At 43.1% G+C, this 16,961-nt stretch overlaps 1 protein-coding gene and 1 pseudogene across 1 annotated transcript; both read left to right on the top strand.

Moving 5' to 3' along the window:
- Positions 1 to 5,128: 5,128 nt before the first annotated feature.
- Positions 5,129 to 6,966, top strand: LOC139563204 (major histocompatibility complex class I-related gene protein-like). Its single transcript, XM_071381548.1, has one exon. The coding sequence runs from the start codon at positions 5,538 to 5,540 to the stop codon at positions 6,120 to 6,122; it is 585 nt and encodes a 194-aa protein (XP_071237649.1). The 5' UTR covers positions 5,129 to 5,537; the 3' UTR covers positions 6,123 to 6,966.
- A 2,033-nt stretch (positions 6,967 to 8,999) lies between these two features.
- On the top strand, positions 9,000 to 10,782 carry LOC139563200 (major histocompatibility complex class I-related gene protein-like; annotated as a pseudogene).
- The last annotated feature ends 6,179 nt before the right edge of the window (positions 10,783 to 16,961 follow it).

The following is a 16,961-nucleotide window of genomic DNA, read 5'->3' as shown; positions in this document are numbered from 1 at the left end:
GTTGTTTGAGGTTGTTTGGGGTTGTTTGGAGTTGTTTGGGGAGGCTGTTTGGGGTTGTTTGGAGTTGTTTGGGGATGCTGTTTGGGGTTGTTTGAGGTTGTTTGGGGTTGTTTGGAGTTGTTTGGGGAGGCTGTTTGGAGTTGTTTGAGGTTGTTTGGGGTTGTTTGGAGTTGTTTGGGGATGCTGTTTGGGGTTGTTTGAGGTTGTTTGAGGTTGTTTGGAGTTGTTTGGGGATGCTGTTTGGGGTTGTTTGGGGTTGTTTGGGGTTGTTTGGGGATGCTGTTTGGAGTTGTTTGGGGATGCTGTTTGGGGTTGTTTGAGGTTGTTTGTGGTTGTTTGTGGTTGTTTGTGGTTGTTTGGAGTTGTTTGGAGTTGTTTAGGGATCTTGTTTGGGGTTGTTTGGAGTTGTTTGGAGTTATTTGGAGTTGTTTAGGGATCCTGTTTGGGGTTGTTTGGGGATGTTTGTGATTGTTTTGCAGCCCTGTTCCACAATGTATTCATGCAAATAATTCAAATATTTTCTTTATTTTAACAAAAAATACAAAAGAAACATATAACTGAATTCCCACCAAAATCCCTGAACTCCAATCATTATTTGTCCGTGCCAGTAAAATGTATTACGTGCTACAGATCTTAATTCGATCGCTCTTTTGTCACTGAGAACAGGAAGTGCAAGCTCGTATTTGAGGTTTAAAAAGGCTTCTAAAGTTTGTAAATCCCACTTTGAAATGTCAGACTTGATTTGCCCTACACTGCATGTGACACATTCGTTAAACAACAACATTCAATACTCAACTGAACTAGAACCCCACATTACTGAACACACCCAAAATAACTTTTTAAATATTAGTTTCTCCTTCTTTATCACAAAAAAAGGCATATGGTCCTCTAAGTCCATGAATTTAGACAAGTTATTACAAGGGTATATTTTGTGAAAGATTTTAAAGTGAATTTCTTTTACTTTATTTCATATACAAAATTTGTGAGGGAGCAACCATTTCTTCCATTCAATTTCAGTAATATGTGCGTTCCAGAAGAAATTCCTTCAGAGAGATCTTGTTCTTGGACTGATAAAGTTCCCTTAAGAATGTATTATTACATTTCTTATCCAACAGGGGGCAGCATTCTAACATAAGTTGTGCATCTACAGTATCTTGACATGCTCTCCAAAACACAAATGAAATGTCATTAATTGACTAAGTCTTGAAGGTATTGCTTTGCATATAGAATACAAATCTTTATAATGTATTGGTAAGTTATATGTTTATAAGAACTTTCTATAAGAGAGTATATTCCCTTCTTAATCAAATAAATCAAGCACAAATATAATATTTATATCAAACCAGTCAGGGAAGAATAAAGACTTGTTTTTAACAACATTATCTTTGTTGTTCCACAGAAGTGTTTTGTGTGGGGAGAAGTTGTGGACGTAACTAAAAGGGCTTGTTGGGGAAATGTTGACAGTTTGATGGGTAATTTTGCTGGAGAATAGTTGCACCAACCCAATTTCTTAAAAATATGATAAGGAATGAAGTGCCATGTAGATTCAGAGCTAAGCATACATATTTTTTATCCAGTTTACTTTAAAAGATATTGTTGATATTAATAAATCTAGTACTTCAAGCCCAGCATCAGCTCTTTGGTTTGACATTACAGATTTCTTAAGTTTGGGTTTATTTTTCCATATGAAGTCTAGGAAAGTCTTGTTGATATCCTTGCTGGTTGGATCAGCTACAGATAGGGATAGAGCAGGGTAGACAATGTGACAGACCCTCTGCTTTGGACAATACAACCCTTCCAATAATAGAGAGGTCACACTGGAGCCAGTTATTACAGATGGATTTAGTTTTCTTTAATCTCTGAGAGAAATTGAGATGTTGACAGACAATATGGTTTTTCTCCATGTGCACCCGTTCATATTTCACATTATCTTTCACTGGAATAGTCTCAATAGATTGGTAGTTTGAGATACACAGGGGCATTTATTTAAGTTAAGGTCCAGACCAGAAGCAGAAGAGAATGACTTGATAATGAGTCTGATAATGAGTCTGCTAACTGAGATATATATATATTTTTTTCTCCAAATATTGAAATAGCTTTTAATTCAGGGTTATTTAAAATGCTAATATAGAGTAATTATACGACTAAAAGCAATAGGAAAGCTGAAATAGGGCAACCCTAGCGTACACTACGGTGAATATTAAATATTTTAGATGTGTTATGATTAATCATAATATAACTATTAAAATCTTTATAAAACATATTGATAACAGAGTCAAAGCAAGTCCCGAAACCAAAAGTGTACAACAATGTATTAGGAACTTGTGTTCTATTATAGCAAATGATTTACAACAGTGGAGGAACAAAATAATAGCCTCGGAGTCAACTGAATCAGAGTAATCAATCTAGAACTAATGTTACAGCTGATGTGGCGATGTAAAGGTCTGGGTGTAGCTGGTGCAGAGGAGTCAGGCGCAGGACAGCAGAGATGAGTAATGAAAGTAACTTGACTCAAAATTGCCAAATACATGTAGTAATACCAAGCCCACACAAAAGGACCGAAATACATAAAACAAACACACACAAAAACCATGGGGAAAACAGAGGGTTAAATAATGAACATGTAATTGGGGAATTGAAACCAGGTGTGTAAAACAAAGACAAAACAAATGGAAAATGAAAAGTGGATCGGCGATGGCTAGAAGGCCGGTGACGTCGACCGCCGAACGCCGCCCGAACAAGGAGAGGGACCGACTTCAGTGGAAGTCGTGACAGTACCCCCCCCCCCCAACGCACGGCTCCAGCAGTGTGTCGACACCGACCTCGGGGGCGACCCAGAGGACGAGGCGCAGGGCGAAGGGTCCAAAACGTCCTCCACCGGCACCCAGCATCTCTCCTCCGGACCGGACCCCTCCCACTCCATGAGGTACTGAAGGCCCCTCGCCCGACCCCTCGAGTCCAGTATGGCTCGAACAGCATATGCCAGGGCCCCCTCGATGTCCAGAGGGGGCGGAGGTACCTCCCGCACCTACGACATGGAACGAGGGGTTAATACGGTAATCTGGGGGAAGCTGTAACCTGTAGCAAACCTCTTTCAGTCTCCTCAGGACATTGAATGGTCCCACAAACCACGGACCCAGCTTCCGGCATGGCAGGGGGAGGGGCAGGTTTCGGGTCGAGATCCAGACCCGGCCTCACTGCGGTGGCGATCGGCGCTCGCCTTCTGACACCTCATGGCCCGTTGCAGGTGCACATGAGCGGCGTCCCAGGTCTCCTCCAAGCACTTAAACCATTCGTCCACTGCAGGAGCCTCAATCTGGCTCTGATGCCACAGTGCCAGAACCGGCTGATACCCCAGTACGCACTGGAAACTGTGTTTTAAAGCTAAAGCAGTCTTCCTCATTCCAGTCTCTTCCTCATTCCAGTCTCAGTGCTTATCGGTTTGAATTCCCAACTCCACTGGTTTGACTTGTTCAACAACTTTAAAGTACCTTACCTTTTATTGATAAGCAAAAGGAAAAGTCTGAGATTCACTTGAGAGCTAGAAACCTGCTACGCAAGGCTATTGGAAAATAGTGAACACTCAAAATCATGGGGAAACTGTCTGTCTTCTTGTTATGTTATAAAATGTAAAATGTCCATAACTGTGCATAATATCACTCCTCTCCCAGGTTTAGGATCACATTCTCTCTGGACACTTATAACATACATCATCGGAGAGACACCTTTCCCTGCGTTTACGGTTGTGGTGATGATAGATGACATTCAAGTGGCTTACTATGACTCCAATGATAAGCAATTTATCTACAAGGGACATAACACCCCAGACAGAATACAGTGCCTTGCAAAAGTATTCATCCCCCCTTGGCAGTTTTCCTATTTTGTTGCATTACAACCTGTCATTTAAATGTATTTCTATTTGGATTTCATGTAATGGACATATAATGAAAATGAAAAGTGGATCGGCGATGGCTAGAAGGCCGGTGACGTGAACCGCCGAACGCCGCCCGAACAAGGAGAGGGACCGACTTCGGTAGAAGTCGTGACACAAGCGGCACCATGAAGACCAAGGAGCTCTCCAAACAGGTCAGGGATAAGGTTGTGGAGAAGGACAGATCAGGGTTGGGTTATAAAAAAATATCAGAAACTTTAAACATCCCACGCAGCACCATTTATTCCATTATTAAAAAATGGAAAGAATATGGCACCACAACAAACCTGCCAAGAAAGAGCCGCCCACCAAAACTCACGGACCAGGCAAGGAGGGCATTAATCGGAGAGGCAACAAAGAGACCAAATATAACCCTGAAGGAGCTGGAAAGCTCCACAGCGGAGATTGGAGTATCTGTCCATAGGACCACTTTAAGCCATACACTCCACAGACCTGGGCTTTACGGAAGAGGGGCCAGAAAAAGCCATTGCTTAAAGAAAAAAAATAAGCAAACATGTTTTGTGTTCGCCAAAAGGCACGTGGGAGACTCCCCAAACATATGGAAGAAGGCACTCTGGTCAGATGAGACTAAAACAGAGCTTTTTGACCAACAAGGAAAACGCTATGTCTGGCGCAAACCCAACTCCTCCCATCACCCCGAGAACACCATCCCCACAGTGAAGCATGGTGGTGGCAGCATCATGCTGTGTGGATGCTTTTCATCGGCAGGGACTGGGAAACTTGTCAGAATTGAAGGAATGATGGATGCTGCTAAATACAGGGATATTCTTGAGGGATACCTGTTTCAGTCTTCCAGAGATTTGAGACTGGGACGGAGGTTCACCTTCCAGCAGGGCAATGACCCTAAGCATACTGCTAAAGCAACACTCGAGTGGTTTAAGGGGAAACATTCAAATGTCTTGGAATGGCCCAGTCATAACCCATACCTCAATCCCATTGAGAATCTGTGGTATGACTTAAAGATTGCTGTACACCAGCGGAACCCATCCAACTTGAAGGAGCTGGAGCAGTTTTGCCTAGAAGAATGGGCAAAAATCCCAGTGGCTAGATGTGCCAAGCTTGTAGAGACATACCACAAGAGACTTGCAGCTGTAATTGCTGCAAAAGGTGGCTCTACAAAGTATTGACTTTGGGGGGGTGAATTGTTATGCACGCTCAAGTTTTCAGTTGTTTTTGTCTTATTTCTTGTTTGTTTCACAAGAAAAAATATTTTGCGTCTTCAAAGTGGTAGGCATGTTGTGTAAATCAAATGATACAAACCCCCCAAAAATCTATTTTAATTCCAGGTTGTAAGGCAACAAAATAGGAAGTCACTGTACTTGATGAGGAAGCTCAGGACATAGTTTATGTATTTGGAACTTTGTACCACGGCATAAACAGAGATAATTTGACCTAAAGCACAGCTTTAATCTCACGGAAGGTGTTCAAGTTCAGCAAAGAATGGTTGGCTGTGAGATGTTGGACAATGGTGAACCGGCCCTGTTCTTGCATAAGGACACTTTCAATGCCATTTTTGTGGATTATACAATGTATTACAACATGACACATATTATATACGATTCTGGGAAACTACTACTAGGATGGGATGATGCAAGAATATGAAAGAAAAGTTGTTGAGAATGTTTGTCTTCCTATTTGCATCAAAACAATGAAGACATTCCTGAAGAGAGAGAAGAACATTGTGATGTGTAAAGTTCCTCCCAGACTCAGGTTGATAAAGAAAGAGGTTTCTGGAGGGCTCCAGGTGAGCTGCCTGGCGTTTGGTTTCTACCCCCGCCACATCAACCTGACCCTGCTGAGAGATGGCCAGCCAGTGGCAGAACAGGAGCTGACAGGGGGGCAGGTGCTGCCTAGTGGAGATGGGAACTACCAACTGAGGAAGAGTCTGGAGGTCAGTACTGAGGTGCTAAAGAAGAGACACATCTACACCTGTACTGCCTCTCACCTCAGTCTGGACAACAAGCTGGATGTCAGTTGGGAGTCTGGGGCAGAGAGAGTTCACCTATCCACCCTCTCAGTTCTACTGGTGATGCTGCTGATTGTTATTCTATTGGGCATTTTCATTTGTGTCAAAAGGAGGTGGAGATGCACTTTCTCCCAGATGAAACTTGCCAACGTTGATGCAAAATTGTCAGAGGAAATGATCCTGTCTTCAGATTCTGAGACCTAATAAAATGTTGGGACACAACTTTGTCAATTCAGCTAAATTCACAATGAAAATAGGACTGCCCACACTATCATTTTTATTATTATTGCAGTATTACAGATGTAGGATCTTAATTTGAGCCATTACGCGACAGCAGGAAAATAACACTGCAGCAACAGGAAAAATCCTACAAGCTTTACATTTCCTGCAACAGGGAAACAGACACAAAATGTTGGAAAGATTCTGTTATGGTCAGTCAATCTTTCCTTCCCCTCAACAAAGTACTGTAAAGGATCAGTTTGGGGAGACTGTTGACAATAACCAACATCTGGGCATTAGTCTAGATCTGCATTTATACATTTTATAGGCTGGTTTGGCATCCTGAGCATTAACAATTGTAATCTGGTAGTTATTTCGGTTATGTAATCTGTCATTTCTAATCATGACTATTCATTAATTTCAGAATGTACTCTATATCTGTTCTGTATTAGCTGATATCCAGTATCTTACCCAGAAGGAGAATCATGTGATCATGTGTATGAGGTCTGTTTATTATTGGAATGTCTTTACAGTGTCTCTGTGTTGTATTGTATGTAATGTATGTTACCCCCAGGCTGTACAGTAATACCTTTATTACAGACAATAAAATGTAGCTGAATTTATTACTGCATTGATTCATGTTAACTACAACATTAATTAATGTAATAAAGCAATGTCAAGTATACCATAACTTCTCTCAGGAACTTGTTTATCCCTGTGGAAGGGAGAGAAATCTGACACTCTATTTCACTCCAGTTTAAGACTGTCATGAGTATTAAACTAAGGTGAATGGTGTATGCATTATAAACAATTAAACAGTTTTATGATAGGAAGCCTTTATTGGGGAATGAATTTGTTCGATTGTAGTCATACATTACTTATGTGCTTCCATCACCAAAAAACCTACATCAATGGTATGGCGAGGACCCGACCTGCCCCCTCTGCCCAGCTCCAGCGACTCTCAGGCATATAATGACAGGTTGCAAGACCAGCCTCTCACAAGGCCGCTACACCTGGAGGCACAATCAGGTCCTCAAGAGCCTGGCTGCAGCACTTGAGACCAAGAGGAGTGCAACCAATTCATTACCTCCAAAAACAAGCAATCCCGTCAAAACAACAACATTCATCCGGGAGGGACAGAAAAGGCCCAAGCATCCTCCTACAAAGCCAGAAACTGGACACCTAGGCATGGCCCGGGACTGGAAGATGCTTGTCGATATTGGCCAGCAACTCATTTTTCCACCTGAGATTGCTTCTACCAACCTTAGGCCAGACATGGTACTCTGGTCCCCTTCACGAAAGGCTGTGTACATCATAGAGCTCACAGTCCCGTGGGAAAACTCTGTTGAAGAGGCCTACGAGCGTAAGAAACTGCGTTACACAGAGTTGGCAGCAGACGCAACTCAGCGTGGCTGGAATGCAAAAGTCTGGCCAGTTGAAGTGGGATGCAGAGGATTCGTGGCTTCTTCCACCATCAGGTTGCTGAAAGAACTTGGAATCCATGGACAGGCTCTGCGGCAGACCGTCAGAGCAGTTTCTCAAGCAGCTGAAAGAGGCAGCCAGTGGATCTGGATCAAACGGAAGGACCCTTGCTGGGCTATAATTTCATGACCCCCCCACCCCCACCTGAGAACCCAATTCAGATCCCTCCAACTTGAGGAGGGCATATGAGGTATGCGGTCAGCTGTAGGGCTGGCTCAGGGAAGAGGACGCCTCTGCCTTGCATAGTCCCGTGGGAAATCTTAATTGGGCATGGGACACAAGCTAAGGCTTGATCACCCTTTAGCTGGCCACCTTTGATGAGGGTGTTTAGTAATTAAAGGCCGAAACACCCACTGATTCGAAGGCACACTACTGAGGATGTGTCCCAAAATTGACATCTTAACCCAGTCTAAGAAATAAACCTCCCATGCCACTCTGTCAACATCACGGCAAATCTCATGTGAGTGCATACCATCTATTGGCACAATGGACAGTTTTTAACATCTCGTCCCGTGTTTTATGATTCTCAGTGCCATGAAAGTCATTTTCTATTTTACAGTATGCACACCGCTCGTTCTAAACATAATTTTTTTAGTGCTACTTTTACCCAGTCAAATATTCAGGTCTACATTTCCACTTCAAGGCTGGACAGCAACATAAAACATAGCTTTTGAATATAAGGTCTAGTTTAATTAACTGTTATTTTGTATTGAACACTGAATGATACATCAAAAGGCTGCAAAGCCAAAGTCTCCATTCCACATTTTAAAATAAGTATCCTTCCATGTTACCTGTTTCCTAATGAAACCAGATAGGTTACAACCTAGGTCTCCTGCACACCACGATACTGTGTAGACCTCTGAGCTAAATCCTAGAACCACTGGCAACATCAGATTTCTTAAACCTGCTTTGGGCATTTTTCCATGTAAAAGCCATAAACATCTATATCAAACCTACGTTCTATTAATTACGTAAAGGGCAGGTGCTCAGAGGATACGTTCCAAATGGCACCCTATTCCCTACATGGTTCACTATGGGCCCTGGTCAAAAGTAGTGCACTATATAGACAATAGGGTGCCATTTGGGATGCATCCATTATCATTGGCTTTAGTAATTCCAGTGTCATACACTTTTACCTATAATCTCGCAAATTTCTGTTTTGGACGAGACTGCCTTTATGACCAAAGTTATTCTATTTACACTTTGTCGTCAATGTTGACACTAGAGTAAATGTTTCTGTCTCATATCGATGCGAAACCGGACATTTTCTAAACGAGAAGTTATTTTTCAGGGGCAGTCGCTCTTTAATAAAAGGAAGCATAGAAATAGCAGAAATAGCACAGATATACCGCTTCTCAGACTTGCTTTCAATGAGAATGACACATCTATAACTCACATTTCTTGGTATTGTCTCCCAAAAAGCTACATACCCAACTGTGTAGCATATTGTTTTTCATAGCTAAAAGAAAGGGGAAGTCTGTCAGACACACTTGAGAGCTTAGAAACTTGCTACGCGAGGCTACATTTTCTAAATCATGGACAAACTGTCTGTCTTTTTGTTTGTTCTTTCCTTTTGCACCATTGTCAACGCAGGTAATATGGACTATTTACTTTCTCTTACCTCAATTAATGATTGTTTTATGTTATAAAATATAAAATGTTCATAACTCATTATAATATAACTCCTCTCCCAGGTTCAGGATCACATTCTCTGTGGGCACTTGCAACATATATAAGTGGAGAGACGCCTTTCCCTGAGTTTACGGTTGTGGTGATGTTGGATGACATTCAAGTGACTTACTATGACTCCAACATGAAACACTTCATCTACAGGGGTCATAACACCTCAGACAAAATACATGATGACGAAGCTAAGAACGGAGGTTTTGTATTTGGAGTTATGTACCACCACATGAAAGAGAGATACTTTCACCTAAAGCACCACTTGAATCTCACGGAAGGTGTTCAAGTTCAGCAAAGAATGGCTGGCTGTGAGATGTTGGACAATGGTGAACCAGCCCTGATCGTGACAAAGAATATTGTCAATGCAGTTTTTGTAGATCATGCAATATATTACAACATGACACATTTTACATATGATGCTGGTAAACTACTTCAAGGATGGGGTGGGATGAGGCAAGCACAGGAAAAATTTCTTTATGAGAATGTTTTACTTCCCCTTTGCATCAGAACACTGAAGACAATCCTGAAGAGAGAGAAGAACGTTGTGATGCGTAAAGTTCCTCCCAGACTCAGGTTGATAAATAAAGAGCTTTCTGGAGTGCTCCAGGTGAGCTGCCTGGCGTTTGGTTTCTACCCCCGCCACATCAACCTGACCCTGCTGAAAGACGGCCAGCCAGTGACAGAACAGGAGCTGACAGGGGGGGAGGTGCTGCCTAGTGGAGATGGGACCTACCAACTGAGGAAGAGTCTGGAGGTCAGTACTGAGGAGCTAAAGAAGAGACACAACTACACCTGTACTGCCTCTCACCTCAGTCTGGACAACAGACTGAGGTGAGAGTTGGGAGTCTGGGGCAGAGAGAGTTCACCTATCCACCCTCTCAGTTCTACTGGTGATGCTGCTGATTGTTATTCTATTGGGCATTTTCATTTGTGTCAAAAGGAGGAGGAGTAACACTGCCTCCCAGCTGAAACTTGCCAACGTTGATGCAAACGTATCAGAGGAAATAAACCTTTCTTCAGATTCTGAGACCTAATACATTTTTGGGACACTGATGCAACTTTGTCAAATCAGCTCAATTCACAATGAAAATATGACTGCCAGAGCAACTATCAGAGTAGACACAAAATGTACGAATGATTCTGTTATTGTCAGTCAATCTTCTCTTCCTCTCAACAACAGACTGTAAAGGATCAGTTTGGGGAGACTGTTGACAATAACAAATATCTGGGCATTATAAGTGCAGATCTGTAATTTCTAATCATGACTATTCATTAATTTCAGAATGTACTCTATATCTGTGCTGTATTAGCTGATATCCAGTATCTTAACCAGAAGGAGAATCATGTGGTCATGTGTGTGAGGTTTGTTTATTATTGGAAAGACTTTACAGTGTCTCTGTTTTGTATTGTATGTAGTGTATGTTCATCATTACTGCACAATAATACATTTATTACAGACAATAAAATGTAGCCTAATCGATTAATGGATTGATTCATGCCTACATTTCCACTTCAAGTTTGGACCACAACATAGATTATTTTTTATTTATTATAAGATCTAGTTTAACTATTATTTTATGATGACCACTGAATGGTATAACAAAAGGCTGCAAAGCCAATGTCTCCATTCCACATTTTGAAATAAGTATCCTTCCATGTTACCTTCTTCCTAATGAGACCAGCTAGGTTAGAACCTTGGTCTCCTGCACACCACGATACTGTGTTAGTCCTCTGAGCTAAATCCTACAACCCCTGACAGCATTCCTAAACTTGCTGTCTTGCTGCAATTTTAGATATAAAATTAACATCTGCAAGTCTGTGATCCAAATGGCACCCTAAACCCTATATAGTGCATTATGGGCCCTGGTTAAAAGTAGTGCATTATGTAGGGAATAGGGTGCCATTTGGGGCGTAGCCATATTTACTGGCTTTAGTCAATTAAGTTTCCCCGGTCTGCAGACTCCAATGTTTTACCATAAAAAATCCTAAAGGTAGAAAAAAAGCTTAATTGTATTTGTCTTGAAGACTGATGCCTCATAAAGAGTAAATGCCATTTGTCAATCTGAAATAAGTCAGAGTTAGTGCTTCTACCCTTTTCCAAATCAAGTATTGTTCATTGTGAAACTTGCCTGGTTGTCGTTCATACTTCCTGAAATTGCACTGAGGCACAAAATAACCAAAGATATCCATATCTGACACACACACGGGCACACAGTCACACACACAAGCAGGGACGGACAGACTTGGAGGTCGGGGGGCCCTCGGAAAGCATGTGATCGCAAAAAGTGTATGAAATTAGCGTTAAAATTGCAAAATGTTCTTTTAGCCTCATGACAAAATGTGTAAAATAGAATTATAAAACTGCAAACTTTTCTTTCTGCACCATGGCAAAATGTGTTGAAATTTAGGAAGTTAGCTGATTCCTCACCCCCTGTATATCCTGACAATTATTTGGATCTCAATCCTGATACAATTCGGCTCCACATGTGACCTCAGTCTGGAATCTCAAATCAGATTTGAATGTTAAGGATGTTAAGGAACAATGACAGGAAATGAGCATCGCATCTGTGTGCTACTACAGAGGCTACATCATAAACATGCAATTCTGACATGGGTCACATGTAAAACAGAGTGTGAACAGTCAGAAAAAATATTGGATATGAGGGAAAAACAGAACTGGGTTCTTCAGGTGGTAGTGTAAACATAGCCATGGAGAGTTCAATAAATCAGATTTTGTATATAAATAAAGGCTTGCTAAAGTGCTACAATTCAGCATTTTGACATCAACCATGTGCCACTTATAGGATGTTTTCAACCCACTTATTCCCAAAATGTCTCCCAATTTTTACCATCATTGTAAAGACTGAAGTTATTTTATTGCTTTGACAAAGTCAAATAGATACTAGAGAACATCTAATGTGATGGACCATATGACTGGACAGATACTATATAACATCTAATGTGATGGACCATATGACTGGACAGATACTAGAGAACATCTAATGTGATGGACCATATGACTGGATAGATACTATATAACATCTAATGTGATGGACCATATGACTGGACAGATACTAGAGAACATCTAATGTGATGGACCATATGACTGGATAGATACTATATTTACATTTACATTTAAGTCATTTAGCAGACGCTCTTATCCAGAGCGACTTACAAATTGGTGCATTCACCTTATGATATCCAGTGGAACAACCACTTTACAATAGTGCATCTAACTCTTTTAAGGGGGGGGGGGGGGGGGGTTAGAAGGATTACTTTCTCCTACCCTAGGTATTCCTTAAAGAGGTGGGGTTTCAGGTGTCTCCGGAAGGTGGTGATTGACTCCGCTGACCTGGCGTCGTGAGGGAGTTTGTTCCACCATTGGGGTGCCAGAGCAGCGAACAGTTTTGACTGGGCTGAGCGGGAACTGTACTTCCTCAGAGGTAGGGAGGCGAGCAGGCCAGAGGTGGATGAACGCAGTGCCCTTGTTTGGGTGTAGGGCCTGATCAGAGCCTGAAGGTACGGAGGTGCCGTTCCCCTCACAGCTCCGTAGGCAAGCACCATGGTCTTGTAGCGGATGCGAGCTTCAACTAATCTAATGTGATGGACCATATGACTCGACAGATACTGTCACGTTCCTGACCTGTTTTCCTTTGTCTTGTATTTATTTAGTTGGTCAGGGCGTGAGTTGGGTGGGTTTGTCTATGTGTGATTTTCTATGTTGGGATTTTGTGTTCGGCCTGGTATGATTCTCAATCAGAGGCAGCTGTCAATCGTTGTCCCTGATTGAGAATCATACTAAGGCAGCCGGGGTTTCACGTGTGTTTTGTGGGTGTTTGTTTCCGTGTTTGTGTTTTTTCACCACATGGTACTGTATCGGTTTTCTGCTCTTCGTTTATTTGTTTTTGTATTTTCAGTGTTCAGTTTCGTTTTATTAAATCATCATGAGCACTAACCACTCCGCGTATTGGTCCGATCCTTCTCGCCTTTCCTCGTCCGAGGAAGAGGAATATGACTACCGTTACAGATACTATATAACATCTAATGTGATGGACCATATGACTGGATAGATACTATATAACATATAATGTGATGGACCATATGACTGGACAGATACTATATAACATCTAATGTGATGGACCATATGACTGGATAGATACTAAATAACATCTAATGTGATGGACCATATGACTGGACAGATACTATATAACATCTAATGTGATGGACCATATTTTTTTTATTTTTTTTATTTCACCTTTATTTAACCAGGTAGGCTAGTTGAGAACAAGTTCTCATTTGCAACTGCGACCTGGCCAAGATAAAGCATAGCAGTGTGAACAGACAACACAGAGTTACACATGGAGTAAACAATAAACAAGTCAATAACATGGTAGAAAAAAAATGAGAATCTATATACAATGTGTGCAAACGGCATGAGGTAGGCAATAAATCGAATAATTACAATTTAGCAGATTAACACTGGAGTGATAAATCATCAGATGATCATGTGCAAGAAGAGATACTGGTGTGCAAAAGAGCAGAAAAGTAAATAAATAAAAGCAGTATGGGGGTGAGGTAGGTAAATTGGGTGGGTAGTTTACAGATGGACTATGTACAGCTGCAGCGATCAGTTAGCTGCTCGGATAGCAGATTTTTAAAGTTGTTGAGGGAGATAAAAGTCTCCAACTTCAGAGATTTTTGCAATTCGTTCCAGTCGCAGGCAGCAGAGAACTGGAAGGAAAGGCGTCCAAATGAGGTTTTGGCTTTAGGGATGATCAGTGAGATACACCTGCTGGAGCGCGTGCTGCGGGTGGGTGTAGCCATCGTGACCAGTGAACTGAGATAAGGCGGCACTTTACCTAGCATAGCCTTGTAGATGACCTGGAGCCAGTGGGTCTGACGACGAACATGTAGCGAGGGCCAGCCGACTAGGGCATACAGGTCGCAGTGGTGGGTTGTATAAGGTGCTTTAGTAACAAAACGAATGGCACTGTGATAAACTGCATCCAGTTTGCTGAGTAGAGTATTGGAAGCTATTTTGTAGATGACATCGCCGAAGTCGAGGATCGGTAGGATAGTCAGTTTTACTAGGGTAAGTTTGGCGGCGTGAGTGAAGGAGGCTTTGTTGCGGAATAGAAAGCCGATTCTTGATTTGATTTTGGATTGGAGATGTTTGATATGAGTCTGGAAGGAGAGTTTGCAGTCTAGCCAGACACCTAGGTACTTATAGATGTCCACATATTCTAGGTCAGAACCGTCCAGGGTGGTGATGCTAGTCTGGCGTGCGGGTGCAGGCAGCGAACGGTTGAAAAGCATGCATTTGGTTTTACTAGCGTTTAAGAGCAGTTGGAGGCCACGGAAGGAGTGTTGTATGGCATTGAAGCTCGTTTGGAGGTTAGATAGCACAGTGTCCAAGGAAGGGCCGGAAGTATATAGAATGGTGTCGTCTGCGTAGAGGTGGATCAGGGAATCGCCCGCAGCAAGAGCAACATCATTGATGTATACAGAGAAAAGAGTCGGCCCGAGAATTGAACCCTGTGGTACCCCCATAGAGACTGCCAGAGGACCGGACAACATGCCCTCCGATTTGACACACTGAACTCTGTCTGCAAAGTAGTTGGTGAACCAGGCAAGGCAGTCATTAGAAAAACCGAGGCTACTGAGTCTGCCGATAAGAATATGGTGATTGACAGAGTCGAAAGCCTTGGCCAGGTCGATGAAGACGGCTGCACAGTAATGTCTTTTATCGATGGCGGTTATGATATCGTTTAGTACCTTGAGCGTGGCTGAGGTGCACCCGTGACCGGCTCGGAAACCGGATTGCACAGCGGAGAAGGTACGGTGGGATTCGAGATGGTCAGTGATCTGTTTGTTGACTTGGCTTTCGAAGACCTTAGATAGGCAGGGCAGGATGGATATAGGTCTGTAACAGTTTGGGTCCAGGGTGTCTCCCCCTTTGAAGAGGGGGATATGACTGGACAGATACTATATAACATCTAATGTGATGGACCATATGACTGGACAGATACTATATAACATCTAATGTGATGGACCATATGACTGGACAGATACTATATAACATCTAATGTGATGGACCATATGACTGGACAGATACTAGAGAACATCTAATGTGATGGACCACACGACTGGACAGATACTGTATAACATCTAATGTGATGGACCATATGACTGGACAGGTACTATATAACATCTAATGTGATGGACCATATGACTGGACAGATACTATATAACATCTAATGTGATGGACCATATGACTGGACAGATACTATATAACATCTAATGTGATGGACCATTTGACTGGACAGATACTGTCACGCCCTGGCCTTAGTATTCTTTGTTTTCTTAATTATTTTGGTTAGGTCAGGGTGTGACATGGGGAATGTATGTGGTTTTTGTAGTGTCTAGGGTGGTTGTAAGGTTTAGGGGGGTTATTAGAGTAGTTGGGTTTATGTTTTGTATAGTTTGTAATAGTGTTTCGTTTCATGTTCATCTTCGTAGTAAAAATAAAAGAAGATGGCTTATTTTCCACATGCTGCGTTTTGGTCCGTCTCTCCTCCACACGATCGTGACAGAATTCCCCACCAACATCGGATCAAGCAGCGTGTGCAACAACAACAGGACCCACCTACACAGGACTATTGGAATTGGGAGGAAATTCTGGACCGCGAAGTACCAGGAGAATATAACCGCCCCAAAGCTGAGCTGGAGGCAGCGAAAGCAGAGAGGCGGAGATATGAGGAGGCAGCAAGGAAACAAGGCTGGAAGCCCGTAAGTCAAACCCAAAAATTTCTTGGGGGGGGGGCTCTCGGGTAGTTTAGTTGGGTCAGTCGGGAGACGTGAGCCAACTCCTCCTGCTTACCGTAAGGAGCCGGTGAGGGCGGATTTGGAGGTGAGTGACGCAGAGACAGTAAAGGAGTTAATGGAGAAATTGGAGGAGAGAGTTATGAGGGATGTACTGGTTTGGTGCATGAGGCACGGCATTCGTCCGAATGAACGTGTTGGTGAGTTAATGTCACCGGGAACAACTCTCCATACTCGTCCTGAGGAGCGTGCTAGCCGTCTGGTTAAGACAGTGCCTACAGCACGCACAAAGCCTCCTGTGCGTCTCCAGAGTCCTGTGCGTCCTGTTACTGCTCCTCGCACTAGCCCTGTGGTGTGTATTCCCAGCCCAGTACCACCAGTGCTGACACCACGCACCAGGCTTCCAGTGCGTCTCCAGAGCCCTGTTCCTCCTCCACGCACTCTCCCTGTGGTGCGTGTCTCCAGCCCAGTGCCTCCAGTCCCGGCACCACGCACCAAGCCTCCTGTGCGTCTCCAGAGCCCTGTACGCACTGATCCTTCTCCCCGCACTCGTCCTGAGGTGCGTGCCCTCAGCCCGGTACCACCAGTTCCGGTACCACGCACCAGTCCTATAGTGCGCCTTGAGAACTCAGTGTGCCCTGTCCCTGCCCCCCGCACTAGCCTTGAGGTGCGTGTCTCCAGTCCGGTACCACCAGTTCCGGTACCACGCACCAAGCCTCATGTGTGTCTCCAGAGCCCTGTACGCACTGTTCCTTCTCCCCGTACTCGCCCTGTTGTGCGTGCCCTCAGCCCGGTACCACCAGTGCCGGTACCACACATCAGGCCTATAGTACGCCT

This window comes from Salvelinus alpinus, chromosome 33, assembly GCF_045679555.1.
Source record: "Salvelinus alpinus chromosome 33, SLU_Salpinus.1, whole genome shotgun sequence".
NCBI lineage: Eukaryota > Metazoa > Chordata > Actinopteri > Salmoniformes > Salmonidae > Salvelinus > Salvelinus alpinus.
This window is presented reverse-complemented; position numbering and strand designations above follow the sequence as displayed.